This window comes from Pseudophryne corroboree, chromosome 2 (assembly GCF_028390025.1).
Source record: "Pseudophryne corroboree isolate aPseCor3 chromosome 2, aPseCor3.hap2, whole genome shotgun sequence".
Taxonomy (NCBI): domain Eukaryota; kingdom Metazoa; phylum Chordata; class Amphibia; order Anura; family Myobatrachidae; genus Pseudophryne; species Pseudophryne corroboree.
Genome location: NC_086445.1, coordinates 73,277,301 through 73,296,197, shown reverse-complemented (window position 1 = coordinate 73,296,197; position 18,897 = coordinate 73,277,301). Strand labels below are relative to the sequence as shown.

Below are 18,897 nucleotides of genomic sequence, written 5' to 3'. Positions count from 1 at the left end.
GTTATGTCCGACAGGTGGGTTAAAGTGCAATGTGTAATACAACGGTAAAATGCAGCAGGGTTCGGGTTACAAATGTCACCTCTGTTGTAATTCTGTCCTTGGTCCATTTCTGAAGCTGTTTGGTTCAAGGAGAGGAGAATGAAACTCACGGCTCACAAATTGGAAAATAAAAGAAGCTTTGTGTTCATGCAGCAGGGATAGCAGGTGTGACATTTCATTTAACTAACTCATTAGACTGTCCTAATTCACTAAGAATTGTTCGGATTTGTTTATTTGCCATTGGATTAATAAACGTATGAGAGACACATTTTAGCATCCACGCTCGGTTAAAAATTGTGCAAGAACATGTGTGTGTGTTTGGAATTATAATATGGACAAAGGGGGTCATTCCGAGTTGATCGCTAGCTGCCATTGTTCGCAGCGCAGCGATCAGGCTAAAAATCAGCATTTCTGCGCATGTGTATGCACCGTCGTACGGGTACAATGAGCATCGTGGGTTTGTACAGAGTGTAACGAACATTCCAGTCGCACGGCCGAACGCAGGAAGATTGACATGAAGGGGGCGTTTCTGGGTGCCAACTGACCGTTTTCAGGGAGTGCTTAGAAAAACGCAGGCGTGGCAGAAAAACGCAGGCGTAGCTGGGCGAAAAGCCGTCCCTCCGTCGTTAGAATCAACGCAAACGAAGAGTAACTACAAGCCTGGTCTTGTTTTGCACAAAAAGATTTTGCAGGCGCTCTGCTGCACAAGCGTTCGCACTTCTGCAAAGTGAAAATACACTCCCCGGTGGGCGGCGACAATGCGTTTGCACGGCTGCTAACAACTGCTAGCGAGCGATCAACTCGGAATGACCCCCAAAATAGTCACTATCAAGCAACATGCCCGACACCTTATAAAATAAAAGGGGGATATGTACGAAGCCTTGAAAAGTGATACATTTCACGCTGATGAAGTACCAGCCAATCAGTTCCTAACTGCCATGTTACATGCTGAGTTGAAAAATGACTGTTAGGAGCTGTTTGGTTGATACTTTGGGGCAGATGTATTAACCTGGAGACAGCGTACGGAAGTGATAAACCAGTGATAAGTGCAAGGTGATAAACGCACCGGCCAATCAGCTCTAATATATAAATTAACAGTTAAGACCTGATTGGCTAGTGCGTTTATCACCTTGCACTTATCACTTCCTTATGCCTTCACCTTATCACCTTGGTTTATCACTTCCTTATGCCTTCTCCAGGTTAATACATCTGCCGCACTATCACCGTGCTATTTATCACTCTCCAAGGCTTGATTAATCTGGGCATACACTGCAAGTGTCTGCATGCTGTTAGGGGGTATATTTATTATCAGTGGCAGTGGGTCCCTGAAGAAAGTATATGAAAGTATATGAAAAGGGATGCTAGTAAGGGACTATTTAATAAACTGAACCCACCCCTCTTGCTGGGACAGCAGCACAGACAAGACAATAACCGTCATGCCTAATCATTGCACATGAGCCTAAGAAAAGTGTAATGGCCAGAAGGAGAGGAACATGGGAACAAGGATACTGTTGCTGCGATGTTCTCCCCCATAGCAACAAAGCGGCTAGTGCTAGCTGAAGCTGGAGTTAGCTATCAGGGTCCAGCTCCAAGAAAAGTATGACTTTCAGAGCTGGACCCCATTCATATGTTCACAACGAGGTCCCCAGTGGGAACACTGCGGTTTGCAGCGGTAATTAGACTAAATCAGGATATTTTGCCTGCATCCGGCCCTTGTTAAATGGCAGGGATACTTAAATCTGCTGTTTCCACATTGGTTTTATCCTTAATAGACAGACTAGTTAATCATAATTGGCAATTATGCCATCGATCAACTAAACAAGGCATGCTGCAGTGCTGCACAGTTGGCTTAAGCCTGTGCTAGGTACTTATGTTCCACTTCTCTGTTATCTTCCCTAATTGTGCATGGACACAGGAATTCTTCCCCTGCGTGGCAACAATTCCGGTTACGAGGTAGTAATATTATTTCACGTAAGCCAGAAGATAAGAGATGTCTCTAGAGACATCGTGGCTCTCTACAATATAAAGTCATTCTATAGAGTTCATCTTGATTAATAATACAACAAAAACTCCCTTACATGAGCTATGAGCAATCATTCTCTCATTTCCAGTGATGGGCTCTCCATTCGGTTTACTATAACCCCAGCCTGGAAAGTAGCGCTGCACCCCTTCACGCCCGGGAAATGCAGGCATATACTGTAGATCGGGGGTAGGTAACATCCGTCACTCCTGCTGCTGTGGAACTACATATCCCTGCATGCCTTGCCACACTTTTAGCATGCCCTAAATGCAAAACTGCGACAGGGCTTGCTGGGGTGCACAGTTCTACCACAGCTGGGGTGGCACATCTAGGGGTACATTTACTAAGATGGGAGTTCTATTTAAGATGGGATGTAGCAACCAACAAGATTCTACTTCTCATTTATCTAGCACCATCTAAAAGATAATACTTGGAACCTGATTGGTTGCTATAGGCAACATCCCATCTTAAATAGAACTTCCATCTTAGTAAATTTACCCCCTAGTGTGTACCCCTGATATATATAAATTAAATTTTAAATATCCCTGTGTCTAACAGGAAGCGTTCGCATACCGGCGCCGGGATACCGACAACTATTCTTCCTCTTGGGGTGTCCACGACACCCCTAGAGGGAGAATAAACAGCGTGGCGAGCCCGCAAGGGGCTCTTTTGCACTCGTCCCACTGTCGGCATTCCGGCGGTCGGGATCCCGGCGCCTGTATGCTGGACGCCGGGATATTGTAGTACACCCTCTATATACTCTTCCTAACACATTTCCACATTTCTTGTGTTGTGCCAAAGACAAATATTACTCCAATACGGTAGACCCGTTGCTTCTGCACCTTGCCATATTGCAGTTAAAACAAGTAACTTTGTCCCCCAACAAACCATGTTGCACTACAAGAGGAGCAAATACATTTAATATTTTTGCATGTGGGGTAAATACTGCCTGCTTCTGCATGTAGCCCCCAAATACTGGAGTTGAGTTTGGACACACCCCTCCCAAACCTAAATCTCTTTTAGTAGTACTAAATAAAATGTAAAAGGCAGCATAACACAATGGCCCTCATTCCGAGTTGATCGGTCGCAAGGCGAATTTAGCAGAGTTACACACGCTAAGCCGCCGCCTACTGGGAGTGAATCTTAGCTTCTTAAAATTGCGACCGATGTATTCGCAATATTGCGATTACTAACTACTTAGCAGTTTCAGAGTAGCTCCAGACTTACTCTGCCTGTGCGATCAGTTCAGTGCTTGTCGTTCCTGGTTGACGTCACAAACACACCCAGCGTTCGCCCAGGCACTCCCACCGTTTCTCCGGCCACTCCTGCGTTTTTTCCGGAAACGGTAGCGTTTTCAGCCACACGCCCCTGAAACGCCGTGTTTCCGCCCAGTAACACCCATTTCCTGTCAATCACATTACGATCGCCGGAGCGAAGAAAAAGCCGTGAGTAAAAATACTTTCTTCATAGTAAAGTTACTTGGCGCAGTCGCAGTGCGAACTTTGCGCATGCGTACTAAGCGGATTTTCACTGCGATGCGATGAAAAAGAACAAGCGAACAACTCGGAATGAGGGCCAATATAATAAGAACTAAGGTCTAATGACAAAACCATCCTTAGAACAAATATTAGGTAAATGGTAATGTTCCGTATTTTAGTTTGTGTTAATACTACTTGTGTTCATTTGTTTGGCATAAGCTTTAATAGACTATGAGAATTATAATAATTATAATAATTAATTGTCATCAACTAGTCAGGTCTTCCTGGAAAATCAGAAATAACTATTCCGTTTTTTATTTTAAGTTTTTTTTTTTTTTGTTTCTTAGAATACAAACATTTTAATATACATATTATATTATATTATTATATTATAGCAGTTAGCAATATACAAGAAAATATAATGAAACAAAAAAAAGAAAGAAAAGATTAAATGTAGAGAAAAGACGAAAAAGGTTACATAATAAAATGTAAATACCTTCATTTTCTATATTATCAACAACATTGTTGACTAGATGAATGACAGTCACAATGGAAGCTTGTGGAAGAGGGGAGAGGAGGAGGAAAGAGGAGACAACAGAAAGATTAGTTATAAAACACACAAAGACTGTTATTGTATCAATCACCACACAGATGAACGTCTCCTTGTAATAGTATTAATGGGAATGATATGTATGGGTTACCGGTAATACACAATGGCCGCTCTCCTATACCAGCCTTGCCCCATACTGACTATGCCATCACTGCCCCGCCTTGTGGAGCTCTGTAGTGACTTACACATAGAAAATTATGATGATAATGGAGATGGAATAAATTGCAATACGCCAGTCAAGTAGATGCTACGGCAAGAGGTGTAGCAGTGACATCATGGACCAATGCATGTGACTACAGTACAACTGCTAGCAAGATTGAAGCCAACCATGGGCATAGGCCGTGTAGGTGAATGCACCATTGCTTAGTGCGGTGCCAAACAGGCATTGCAGTCTCCGTCACTGCAACGTCAAACACTCATACTTCTGCCCTTTGGAGGAGACTGTTTCTGCCCAGTGGCTGTGCTGCTATATAGACATGGCAGTAGTGGGCAGAGATAAGACGCGTCGCAGGTGGGCCCCTGACCGTGCCTGAGCACTTGACGACCCTGGGTCTTCTCACCGCTATCGGACACCAGGCAAGAGCCATGTTTGCCATATTGCCCAGCTGACACTGGTCTGAATATTTATATTGTATATTATTATTATTATTATTATATATTATATTATTATATCATAGTATATATAATATAATATAGAATGTATTGACTGAATATTTATAGAACCATTATGTGAATATATAAGAGGCAGGATATATTTTAAGGAAAAACTATGAACTGCCGTACACCTTGACGTGGCATCTGGCCAGTGTCGCATAAGCAGCAAAAAGCCATAAAAGCCTACAAGAAATCAGACAAATATTTACTGTAAATTCTCACAAGATGCTGCAAATAATACACTTAGTGCACCAAAGGAGAATAAATGTTCTGGGCATGAGGATGAGAGGAAAACAAAAACAGCAGGTAACTTTGTCCCCCGACAAGCCAAATTGCACTACAAGGGGGGAAAATACATTGATTATTTTTGCATATGGGGTAAATACTGCCTGCTTCTGCATGTAGCCCCCAAATGCTGGAGCGGAGTTTGGACACACCCCTCCCAAACCTAAATCTCTCTGCACATTTTACATCTTATAAAACAAAGATTTTGTATTTCCTCCGTGGCACTATTCCTGATAGCATATTTTCATCAGTTCATTCCAGATGCCGTATATACAGTACATAAAAACTGCACTACAAAACACCCTATTGTGCAGGGTAGCATTAGAAGGCGTGATGATAAGACTCTTTAAGCCGTCACAAGAGAGCTCAATGATTCCTTTAGGAACCCTGCTTACTCATTACATCTTCCCACCTGCAGTGCAACAAGGTTCTAGCAAGGCGGGAAGGTACTCGCTCTGCTCTGAGTGCAGAATCAGCCCTTCTATCTGCAGATGAACATTCACAAAAGAGAGCGATGATAGAGGCAATCAGATGCTTCATGTGCCAACTTCATTTAGACCCCGCAGGTGGGTCATGCTGACATGGATGATCTGACACACTCTCCAAAATATAACTGGCTGGGCTGAGTCACTTTTCTAAATTAACCCTTCTCAGCCTGTGTGTGTATATGAAATTAAATTGGATTATCATACCACCTCCAACCTCACCATCAATATCTGATACATACTTAACTACTATTGAAAACTAGAATCAGGGAGATTACAGTTTGATGTGCCGCACATTGTGCGGTGCGCCACCGAGGGGGCATGTCATATTCTGCCCAAAGGGCGTGTCTACTTTCACAAATGAGCGTGTCTATGCTGGGAAGTTTTGCAAATATTAATACTAACATTGCTGTCTGCAGTACGGGGTTGCTTGTTTGCAACTACAGTATATATTCGCTGTGATATTTATTTTCTTCTCACTCAGCACAATATACATGATACATGTGATGTCTATGCACAGGGCCGGCTCCAGGCCTACTAGCGCCCTGAGCGAGAAAATGTTGAAGCGCCCACACCATGTACGCACCCAAGGTGCGCGCACTCCTGGAAAAGTGGGCGTGGCCTCACAACTTTATATAATCAAACTATAAATAAATATATTTTCACACCCCCTCTACACAATTAGCAGCCTTACACATAACAACCACAGTAGTGTACTTTACAATAATGTCTTCAGTATAGTGTCAGACACATAATGACCCCAGTAGTGCAGTGCCAGATACACATACACCCCCAGTAGTGCCAAATACACATTATTTGCCCCCAGCAGTGCCAGATACACATATACCCCCAGCAGTGAAGTACCAGATGCACATTATATGCCCCCAGTGCCAGATACATACTCTCCCAGTAGTGCCAAATACACATACACCCCCAGTAGTGCCAGATATACATTATATGCCCCAACAGTGGCAGATAGACATATGCCCCCAGTAGTGCAGTGCCAGATAGACATATGCCCTCAGTAGTGCAGTGCCAGATACACATTATATGCCCCCACAGTGGCAGATAGACATATGCCCCCAGTAGTGCAGTGCCAGATACACATTATATGCCCCAGCAGTGCCAGACAAACACTGTATGCCCCCAGTAGTGCCAGGGGGGGGGGAGCACTCGGGCCCGTGCCCCCCTGTCGTTTGTGCCTCCGTCCCCAGTCCCTCCGTCCGCCCCCCCCGGCGCCGCACAGGGAGATGACGGGCGCCCGCTGAGATTGTGTTACCAGCGGGCGCCCGTCTCCCTGCACAGCGGCAGCCGGAGGCAGGAGCTCAGTACTGAGCTCCTGCCTTCAGCGCTGTCACTGTGCGGCGTGCGCTATGGGAGAGACGTCAGTCATGACGTCTCTCTCATAGTGCTGAGGAGAGGACGCCAGGAGGAGGAGTACTGCAGCAGTCTGGAAGCGGGAACGTGGCTTGGTAAGTATGTTCTCTTTTCTCTACCTCGGTGCATCGGGGGCATCTACTGGGGGCAAACTAGGGGGGGACATTACTACTGGGGGCATCAACAAGGGACATTACTACTGGGTGGGGGGGGCATTACTACTGGGGGCATTTTTACTGGGGGAGCATCTATTGGGGGGCATCAACAAGGGGCATTACTACTGGGGGGAATTACTACTGGGGGCATTATTACTGGGGGGCATCTACTGGGGGCATTATTACTGGGGGGCATCTACTGGGGGCATTACTACTGGGGGGTCATCTATTGGGGACAAACTCCTAGGGGGCATTACTACTGGGGGTAAACTACTGGAGGACATTATTACTGGGGAGCATCTGCTGGGGGCAAACTACTGGGGGACATTATTACTGGGGGGCATCTACTGGGGGCAAACTACTGGGGGACATTATTACTGGGGGCCAACTACAAAGGGGCTAACTACTGGGGGCATACTACAGGAGGGCATTACTACTGGCGGCGTAACTACAGGGGCATTACTACTTGGGGGCTAAACTACAGGGGGGCCAAACTACTGGGGGCATAACTACAGGGGCCAAACTACTGGGGGATAACTACAGGGGCCAAACTACTGGGGGCATTACTACTAGGGGCTAAACTACAAGGGGGGCATAACTACAGGGGCTAAACTACAAGCAGGCAAACTACTGGGGACATTACCACTGGGAGGCTAAACTAAAGGGGGGGGTAAACTACTGGGGTCATAACTGCAGGGGCATTACCACTGGGGGCATAACTACTAGGGCGCTAAATGACTAGGGGCATTACTACAGGCAACTTTACTACTGGGGGCAATACGGGCATTGCATAAGGGGCACCACTTCTATGGGGTCTATATAAGGGGCACTACCAGTACAGTGGACATTGCATAATGAGCGCTACAACTGTGGGCATTGTATAAGAAGCGCCAGCTCACATGCACCGAAGCCGCACGCAAATGTACTTGCCCCTTCCATGGTGCCCCCCCTATCATTTTCTTCTGGATCCGCCCCTGAGTGCCAGACACACATGATATGCCCCCACAGTGCCAGATACACATTATATGCCCCCCACAGAGCCAGAAACACATATGCCCCCAGTAGTGCAGTGCCAGATACACATTATATGCCCCCAGCAGTGCCAGATACACATTATACGCCCCCAGCAGTGCAGTGTCAGATACACACTATATGCTCCCACAGTGCCAGATACACCTTTTATGCTCCCACAGTGCCAGATCCACATTATATGCTCCACAGTGCCAGATACATATGATATGCCCCCACAGTGTCAGATACATATTATCCACTAGAACAGTGCACCATATGAGAAAAAAAACACTTCTAGATGCACCAAATCTGTGCGCAGGAAGGGACAGCAGCAGTGGCGTCTGTGTGTGACGCATAGTGCGCACATAGTTTAGCTATGGCCCGCCCACAATACTCCCCCTCATCATCACAGCCACTGCTAGGAGGTGGGCCATGGTATGGACGCTGCTGCTGTATTAGGGACCTGGCTCCAGACTCCAATATGGCGGCGAGAGATAGCGGCACCCATTAAGTGTGGTGCCCTGCGCGGCTGCTCTATTGGAACGTGCCTATAGCCAGCCCTGCCTATGCAATAAATTCCAAGTGCAATTTGACCTTTTGTGAATTAATCCCTAAACATACAGTATAAGTAAATTATGATATTTGGTGTATTAGATGTTACTTTATTGTGGACATTGGGCTGTATCTTGTAAGCACTACCCATATTTATTGGATGTGCTGTTTTCCATACCATTACAGCATTATCCGTATCATTATAGACACCAGATACTCTAATGAAACAAATATGTTTATCTAAAGAAAGATTACTAATAACCATTCTTACCCTAACAGCTCACCAGCAGCAGCACGCTATGGATGAGTGCACACCAGCACAGATAAGAGGAACCTGTGTGTGATCATGTGCTGCTCTCTCTCTGTCTCTCTCTCTCTCTCTCTCTCTCTCTCTCTCTACTGTCAGGGGTTCCCACAAGAGGGGATAATGACAGTTGTCAGCAGTGACTCCTGAGCAGCTACAGCAAATCAATTGAAAAGAAACTCCTTAGTGTCACCCATAGCAGAATCCTAAGAATCCGAGAATTGACCTACAAAGCAGGGGAGCAGGAGACTTATGGCTGAAAACAGGAGACTCCCGAAGGATGGGGGAGAGTAGGCAACTATGAATGAGCAGGATAAGGTATTGATTGGGATTGGTAATTACACAGAGTCAGACACAGGGGGTCATTCCGAGTTGATCGCTCGCTAGCTAGTTTTAGCAGCCATGCAAACGCTATGCCGCCGCCCACTGGGGAGTGTATTTTAGCTTAGCAGAAGTGCAAATGCATGTGCAGCCGAGCTCTGAAAAAACAGTTTGTGCAGTTTCTGAGTAGCTCTGAACCTAATCAGCGCTTGCGATCACTTCAGCCTATTTGTGTCAGGATTTGACGTCATACACCCGCCCAGCGAACGCCCAGCCACGTCTGCATTTTTTTAGACACGCCTGCGTTTTTGCAAACACTCCCTGAAAACGGTCAGTTGACACCCAGTAACGCCCCCCTTCCTGTCAATCTTCTTGCGGCCGTCAGTGCGAAGAAAAACTTAGCTACAACCTTGTGCACAACCACAACGGGCTGTGTACCCGTACGACGCGCGTGCGCACTGCGGCCCATACGCATGCGCAGAAATGCCCATTTTTAGCCTGATCACTGTGCTGCGAACAACGGCAGCTAGCGATCAACTCGGAATGACCCCCATAGTTACAGGTCACTCTGTATACAATGATTAGTTTGGCAATGGGCAATGCTGCATCTATGGGCCTGTTGCCAGACATGCGGAGTCTTATTTAAGTGGACACATTCCAGTTAAACATTTAATTTTTTTAATGTTAACATTTTAGCGAATGTCTTTTGCAGTTTTTCAGCTGGTAATGACATCATTTATTTTGCTTTTGGTTCCTGTCGCTGACTCTTTAAAGACTTTACTGGCAAACACAGAAGAATAGCATTTGTCAGACAGAATTTTTTTCTCTTCCGTTGTTTTATATGTTCCTTAATCAGTTTAAAAGCCTGACAAAATACAACACTGGCATTTGATTCAGTTTGGAAGGTCAAAAAAGAAAAACAATAAGATCACTGAAAAAAGATTAGGAGACGGCTTCAGAACACAGACAAATTATTTAGTCACTATGGCAACTTTAAACGCGCGGAGAAAACGTGATACCTGTGTCTTTTAGCGCTAGTCATCTGCATTAAACTCTTCAAACATTTTAATTGCACACTACATTCTCTGTGAGTACATAACACTTCTTAAGTATGATATCTTGTCACCCAGCAGCTGCATTAGTTACTTTGCTTCATGACTTGATACAGTGCTGAGTTTCACAGGGAAATAACTGTTTTGTAAATCTAAGCTTAACGGCCCTCATTCCGAGTTGTTCGCTCGTTATTTTTTTCTTGCAACGGAGCGATTAGTCTCTAATGCGCATGCGCAATGTCTGCAGTGCGACTGCGCCAAGTAAATTTGCTATGCAGTTAGGTATTTTACTCACGCCATTACAAGGTTTTTTCTTCGTTCTGGTGATCGGAGTGTGATTGACAGGAAGTGGGTGTTTCTGGGTGTGTGCGAAAAAACGCTACCGTTTCCGGGAAAAACGCGGGAGTGGCCGGAGAAACGGGGGAGTGTCTGGGCGAACGCTGGGTGTGTTTGTGACGTCAAACCAGGAACGACAAGCACTGAACTGATCGCAGATGCCGAGTAAGTGTGGAGCTACTCAGAAACTGCTAAGAAGTGTCTATTCACAATTTTGCTAATCTTTCATTCGCAATTTTGATAAGCTAAGATTCACTCCTAGTAGGCGGCGGCTTAGCGTGGGCAAAGCTGCTAAAAGCAGCTTGCGAGCGAACAACTCGGAATGACCACCAACATACAGTAAGAATAAGTCCCTGCTCCACCAGTAGGTGGCGCTTTGCATGTAATATATGAGACACCTCCCTCACTACCAGTAGGTCGTGCTTTGCATGCAATATATGAGACATCACCCTCACCACCAGTAGATAGAACACTACATAGCACACTACATGCAATATAAGAGACATTACCCATCACCCCCAGAAATAGGCACACTACATGCAATATATGGGGCAATTCCCCTCACCACCAGTAGGTGGCACACTACATGCACTATATGAGGTGATTCCCCTCACCACCAGTAGGTGGCACATTACCTGCACTATATGAGGTGCTTCCCCTCACCACCAGTAGGTGGCACACGCCATGCAATATATGGAGTGATAACCCTCACCACCAGTAGGTGACACATTACCTGCACTATATGAGGTGCTTCCCCTCACCACCAGTAGGTGGCACACTACATGTGACGTTTTAGATGCAATATATGGGGTGATAACCCTCACCACCAGTAGGTGGCATCCTACATGCACTTTATGAGGTGATTCCCCTCACCACCAGTAGGTGTCACACTACTCTGAAATATTAAAGGTTTTTTTCCTCTACATGCCTAAAATATCCCAACAGACATTTTAAAGGACACATCTGTTTTCTCATGCCACTCCGGCAATACTCTAAAAGAGTTGATCACTGCTCCTCGTGGTGCCTGAAGGCACTTCGGTGCTTATTTATTAGGCTCCACAATTTTGCTTAATTAATTAACACCTGTTACTGCTGCTATTGGCAGAAATACCAGATTTATTAATGGTGCAATTTGCCACTTAAGTCATGGCGTGACAATACATCTGTTAGGGAGTGCCCAGGGGGTGAATTAAACCCTCCTTTACTTGCATAGCGCAGCGGTAAACGAGGTGTGTGCGCTGATCATGTTTTATAAAGTTCCTGAATAATAGGTCCCAAACCTAATACTGGGCCTGGCTTACTCCCTACTGGGCCTGGCTTACTCCCTACTGGGCCTGGCTTACTCCCAGATACAGAAAATACACAACTGCGTCTTAGCTCAGCAATATCGCCCAACTCGTCACTGATCCCAAATACTCAGATGCCAATATATACAGAATTGGATGAATCCCGCACCAGTCTTAAAAAGCTCTTATATATATTTTTGGATATTTAGTGGCCTTTTCTGCTTTACAAATAATGGTTTTGTTTAAACATCCATCATGGATATATACACTGCTCAAAAAAAAAAGGGAACACTAAAACAACACATCCTAGATCTGAATGAATGAAATATTCTTATTAAATACTTTGTTCTTTACATAGTTGAATGTGCTGACAACAAAATCACACAAAAATTATCAATGGAAATCAAATTTATTAACCCATGGAGGTCTGGATTTGGAGTCACACTCAAAATTTAGGGGAAAAACACACTACAGGCTGATCCAACTTTGATGTAATGTCCTTAAAACAAGTCAAAATGAGGCTCAGTAGTATGTGTGGCCTCCACGTGCCTGTATGACCTCCCTACAACACCTGGGCATGCTCCTGATGAGGTGGCGGATGGTCTCCTGAGGGATCTCCTCCCAGACCTGGACTAAAGCCTCCGCCAACTCCTGGACAGTCTGTGGTGCAACGTGGCATTGGTGGATGGAGTGAGACATGATGTTCCAGATGTGCTCAATTGGATTCAGGTCTGGGGAACGGGTGGGCCAGTCCATAGCATCAATGCCTTCATCTTGCAGGAACTGCTGACACACTCCAGCCACATGAGGTCTAGCATTGTCTTGCATTAGGAGGAGCCCAGGGCCAACCGCACCAGCATATGGTCTCACAAGGGGTCCGAGGATCTCATCTCGGTACCTAATGGCAGTCAGGCTACCTTTGGCGAGCACATGGAGGGCTGTGCGGCCCCTCAAAGAAATGCCACCCCACACCATTACTGACCAACTGCCAAACCAGTCATGCTGGAGGATGTTGCAGGCAGCAGAACGTTCTCCTTGGCATCTCCAGACTCTGTCACATGTGCTCAGTGAGAACCTGCTTTCATCTGTGAAGAGCACAGGGCGCCAGTGGCGAATTTGCCAATCTTGGTGTTCTCTGGCAAATGCCAAATGTCCTGCATGGTGTTGGGCTGTAAGCACAACCCCTACCTGTGGACGTTGGGCCCTCATACCACCCTCATGGAGTCTGTTTTTGATCATTTGAGTAGATACATGCACATTTGTGGCTTGCTGGAGGTCATTTTGCAGGGCTCTGGCAGTGCTTCTCCTGTTCCTCCTTGCACAAAGGCGGAGGTAGCGGTCCTGCTGCTGGGTTGTTGTCCTCCTACGGCCTCCTACACGTCTCCTGATGTACTGGCCTGTCTCCTGGTAGCGCCTCCATGCTCTGGACACTACGCTGACCTACACAGCAAACCTTCTTGCCACAGCTCGCATTGATGTGCCATCCTGGATGAGCTGCACTACTTGAGCCACTTGTGTGGGTTGTAGACTCCATCTCATGCTACCACTAGAGTGAAAGCACCGCCAGCTTTCAAAAGTGACCAAAACATCAGCCAGAAAGCATAGGAGCTGAGAAGTGGTCTGTGGTCACCACCTGCAGAACAACTCCTTTATTTGGGGTGTCTTGCTAATTGTCTATAATTCCCACCTGTTGTCTATTCCATTTGCACAACAGCATGTGAAATTGATTGTCAATCAGTGTTGCTTCCTAAGTGGACAGTTTGATTTCACAGAAGTGTGATTGACTTGGAGTTACATTGTGTTGTTTAAGTGTTCCCTATATTTGTTTGAGCAGTGTATTTCTATTTGCAGGTGCTCTCCTAAAGCTTAAAGGTCCTAGACCCACAATTACATACAAAACATAGAAAGAGAAGAAAGAAGCCTTTTTATCAGATGCACTGGAACCACAATAATAATTAAAATGATTACTCTTTACTAGAAATACATTAAGATCATTGTAAGGACTGGTGAAATATTAAAATATAGTGTGAATAGAAAAACAAAGTGTGATATTAAAACTCCAAGAATCCGATCAATGATAATTGAAGTGAACTGATTATACAGAATAGAAACTGTGTGTGTTGGTGTCTTTATTCCGTTGTCCTATCTGTTTATCTTTCAATAATGCAACAGACTTCCTATATGATGTACTGTATACAGATGGGTCCATGTTTATCTTTACCTTTAATAGGATTACCTGAGACGAGCCAGTCGGACTGAAAACAATAGATGGAGGGTTTATGCTAATAAATCATGTTGTGCCTAGTCGCAGAAAACTAGTCAAGATAACCGTGGACCCATCTGTAGTGACAATATATTTAATTGTAACAATCTTTGCAATCACCTCGGTATACTGCAACAAGTTATTCTGTTGCAAGCATGTGATTAGAAAAGATAGTGTATCACTTATTCATACTCAGATGCCAAGCTGTACAACAGTTCTGTCGGTATAGCCAGAGACAAATTGGACATGGCAGGTTTATTACAGTTTCATCCTGAGCCTGGCTACATACAGTCTCTTTATGCCAGGAAACACTTCCAGAGTGGGATCCAGTACATCTCAAAGACTCATCTACTGGCTACTGATATTATAATATTTGAGAATGTTGCCACAGTTTAATAAAGAAATACTACATTTTGATGGTAATATGCGTCACTGCTAATGGTTTAGTGAATATGACAACTTGTTACACCCAAGACATTTGGGGGGTATTCAATTTTTTTTAAAGTCAGTTGGGTGTCTGTTTTTTTGTATCTAATAGGAAAACACAGACACCCAACCGACTTTTCAAACATTTGAATTCCCCGCTTGGAACGTATCACATTGGTTCTAAAGGTCCGTACACACTTGCCGATTAAATGAGCGACGTCGCTCATTTTCCCCCTTCATGAGCGATGTCGCTCATTTAATCGGTAAGTGTGTATGCCGCCAGCGACGGACGATGCGTGGCCCCACGGGTCTGCAACGATCGTCGCTGTCGGCAGGGCATGCATGAAGGATGTGGACGGTCGTCCACGACCTTCATGCAGGGCTGGCGGGGGCGTGACGTCACTGAGCGATATGAGCTGTCATATCGCTCAGTACGTACAGGCGGCCGCCGACCGGCCGGCCTGGGAGGGGGAAACGTTAGACGATGTTGCTCACAGAGCGACATCGTCTAATGCGTATGGGCCTTTAGAATTTTAAGAGAATTCCATTTTTGCCATACAGTAATGTGCAGATAAATAACAATGACCTTTGGCCAAGATTAGATTAGCACTTACATTCACAATGTACCAAAATATTTTACATTAGCCGATGATTGTAGAAAACAAGCAGGCAGCATGAGGGTTAATATTTGTGTGGGTGAGCAGGACCATTATATATTTGTATAGTTATATACAGTGTTAAAAATATATTTAATGTGGATGCTTATAATTAAGAGAAAAGCAGGGTCAGCATCAATCTTCATTGAAGGCTAGGCAGGTACCTTTATTTATTTATTATTTATTACCAGTTATTTATATAGTGGTCACATTCCGCAGCGCTGTTCAGAGAATATTCACCCATTCACATCAGTCCCTGCACCAGTGGAGCTTACAATCTATATTCCCTATCACATGTACACACAGACATATTCACTAGGGTTAATTTTGTTTGGAGCCAATTAACCTACCAGTATACAGTATTATTGGGTTGTGGGAGGAAACCGGAGTACCCGGAGGAAACCCACGCAAGTACAGGGAGAATATACAAACTCCACACAGTTAGGGCCATGGTGGAAATCAAATCCATTACCTCAGTGTTGTAAGGCAATAATGCTGACCATTACACCGTCCGTACTTTTACTACATTAGCCATTACACCGGTCAACAAAAATAAAAATAAAATTTGAGTCTTTATTTTAATGACTATTTTCTGATTCTCTATATTGAAAAATAACCAAAACCTTTGTTTATTTTTGAAAAACGTTTTGTTGTCCCTTTTACAATGAGCAATAAATATTCAAGTTTTTGAATGACCATATAAGAAGCAGCGTGTTTTAATAAGTAAGGGAGGGGACGAGCGGGGGGAAAGCAAGTGGTATTCTGACCCTCATTACACGTAAGCAGTGTGTAACTATTCAGACCAAACCATGTACATCTCTCAATGCACAGACGATGAGATTTCTCGAACTGTAAACCTTTTATTAATACAGACTGTAATCATTGTCCAAATAATATAGCTGTAGTTCTGCAGAATAGATCACTGTACATGTGACAAATACGAGAATAAACAGTGCACGGAAATAAGATACAAGTCTCTGGGGTAGAGGAGACTTAACACAGCCCATCAGCTACTCATGCACGAATAACGGAGTAGAAACAAAAATGGAGTATGTGGGGGGTAGGGGGGGGATACGGTCACTGGGTCGACCACACTTGGGTTGATAGTCATTAGGTTGACCACTATTGGTCGACATACATTAGGTCGACATGGTCACTAGGTCGACATGTGCTATGTCGACGTGGAAAAAGGCCAACATGCGTTTTTCACATTTTTTTTTTTTTTTTTTTCATACTTTACGATCCATGTGGACTACGAATGGGAATAGTAACATTGCCTGACCTAATGCATGTCGACCAACAGTGATCGACCTAATGACTGTCGACCTAAGTGTGGCAGACCTAATGACCCATATATATTCTGTTACAGTAGTTTAAAAAAAATGTAAATAAAAGTTATACAAATTCATAATAAAAGTTTGTTTTATTTTTACATACAATAAAGTTATGAAAATAGGGAAATTTCCTTAAAATCCGTAATTTCATTCTAATAGCTACAAAAGCAAACTTTTTTGGGTAAAACTATTTTTTCCTTAATTAGTAATGTGGATGAAATAAAAATCAGATATGCAGAACACAGATTCAAAAATCGTGTTGACCGGTGTTTACCCAGGAATCCAGGAACTTCGGCTCTGGGATGGGTCAGGGAGTCTCAGGGCTACATTACTTCCCCTAGATCTGGGGTAAGGATCTCATATAGGTCTACTGCAGCACACAAATCCATAAGCCATCATAGGTTCACCCAGGCATCCAGTAACATCAGCTCTGGGATGGGTCAGGGAGTCTCTGGGCTACAGCAGATCCCCAAGATCTGGGGTAAGGATCTCATAGAGGTCTACTGCAGCACACAAATCCATGAGCCATCATAGGTTCACCCAGAAATCCAGGAACTTTAGCTCTGGGATGGGTCAGGGAGTCTCAGGACTACATTACTTCCCCAAGATCTGGGGTAAGGAGCTCACAGAGGTCTACTGCAGCACACAAATCCATGAGCCATCATAGGTTCACCCAGAAATCCAGGAACTTTAGCTCTGGGATGGGTCAGGGAGTCTCAGGACTACATTACTTCCCCAAGATCTGGGGTAAGGAGCTCACAGAGGTCTACTGCAGCACACAAATCCATGAGCCATCATAGGTTCACCCAGATAGCCAGGAACTTTAGCTCTGGAATGGGTCAGGGAGTCTCAGGACTACATTACTTCCCCAAGATCTGGGGTAAGGAGCTCACAGAGGTCTACTGCAGCACACAAATCCATGAGCCATCATAGGTTCACCCAGAAATCCAGGAACTTTAGCTCTGGGATGGGTTAGGGAGTCTCAGGACTACATTACTTCCCCAAGATCTGGGGAAAGGAGCTCATAGTGGTCTACTGAGGTACACAAATCCATGATGGAGAACAAAAAAAGTGACAAAATAGGGAAGGAAATTTGATCACATGCTTCAACCTTAAGCTAAAATAGAAATTCTTCCCTGCTCAATCAGAAAGCTAGGAGAAATGAAGTGATGTACACAGCATGTTGGTGCTTTACTCACACAATACCCTACAAGATTCCTGCTCCAGGACCAATGAAGCCTGTCAATACACAGAGGGAAGTTTAAGTAATTCTGGGACAGCACTACACTTAGCGCATTTTGTAGCATGAGGTGCGGTCCTCTAGTACACTGTGTGCCCAGAGCAAAATAGTGTAAAGCAACCTCCGGCACCATAAATTCCAGTGCAGGACAATGACCTCAGGCTTCCCTACACTGTAAAGGGGGGTACTCACGGGAGAGATGTGTGCTGAGCGATCTTAACACAGACCGCTCAGCACACATCTCTCACCCCGCTCAGCACAGCGCGATGTGCTGAGCGAGGGAGAAAGCCGACGGGGGGCCGCTCACTTCACACAACGGTGAAGTGAGCGACACGCTAGATTGAGCCTGCATGCAGCTCAATCTAGCATCGGCGATAGCGATGCGCGGGGCCGCGCATCGCTATCGCTGGAGGGCATACACACGGCAGATCCGTGCTTAAAATCTAAGCAATCTAGCAAGATTGCTTAGATTTTAAGCACCGATCTCTCCGTGTGTACCCCCCTTAAGACTAGGGTGAGGAGACCATTCACCCTGTAGTTCTCCCCAGCCTTCTCCAAGGGATCTAGAAGACATAATTGTTTCCTGAAGAGGAACCTCTCAAAATCTTCATGGTGGCAGGAGCCCATATACACTACCTTCTCCCTATATTGGAAGGGTCCATTAGGGCTGACCTGCCACTCAATTAAAAGAATAAAGGAATGCATGCAAATGAAAAAGACAAGTGTTGTGTGCATAATGAAATTAGTGAATGTCAAGGGCACCAGCCTCTTGGACCCATCTACAGTATAAAATATTTTCCTGCTAAGACAAAAGGGTAGAAGAAACATTTTGTGCTGACATAAAGTTTAAAGTGGCAATTGTGTGTGTTGAGCTTCGTAAATGGGTTACCACCTGCTGTTGTCCATGGTAGGATCTTGTACTGGCATCTCAGGCTTTATTGGCTACCAGGGGACATCCATCCACAGTATACTGTATTACTGAATCTAGACAAGGGGTTGCGAGAATGGGTGGT

General features: G+C 44.9%; 1 protein-coding gene across 6 annotated transcripts in view; it reads right to left on the bottom strand.

Moving 5' to 3' along the window:
- The window catches only part of FAT3 (FAT atypical cadherin 3), a 781,930-nt gene that overhangs the window by 8,114 nt on the left and 754,919 nt on the right, over positions 1-18,897 (bottom strand). For 3 of the 6 annotated variants that reach the window (XM_063951418.1, XM_063951421.1, XM_063951419.1), the window contains 2 exons: positions 4,034-4,093; positions 80-115 (listed from right to left, as the gene is read on the bottom strand). The exons of 2 other annotated variants lie outside the window; for them this stretch is intronic. In XM_063951418.1, the coding sequence (XP_063807488.1) occupies positions 80-115; positions 4,034-4,093 (96 nt within the window). The remainder of the gene's footprint in view (positions 1-79; positions 116-4,033; positions 4,094-18,897) is intronic. One more of the 6 variants, XM_063951420.1, reaches the window with a different exon arrangement.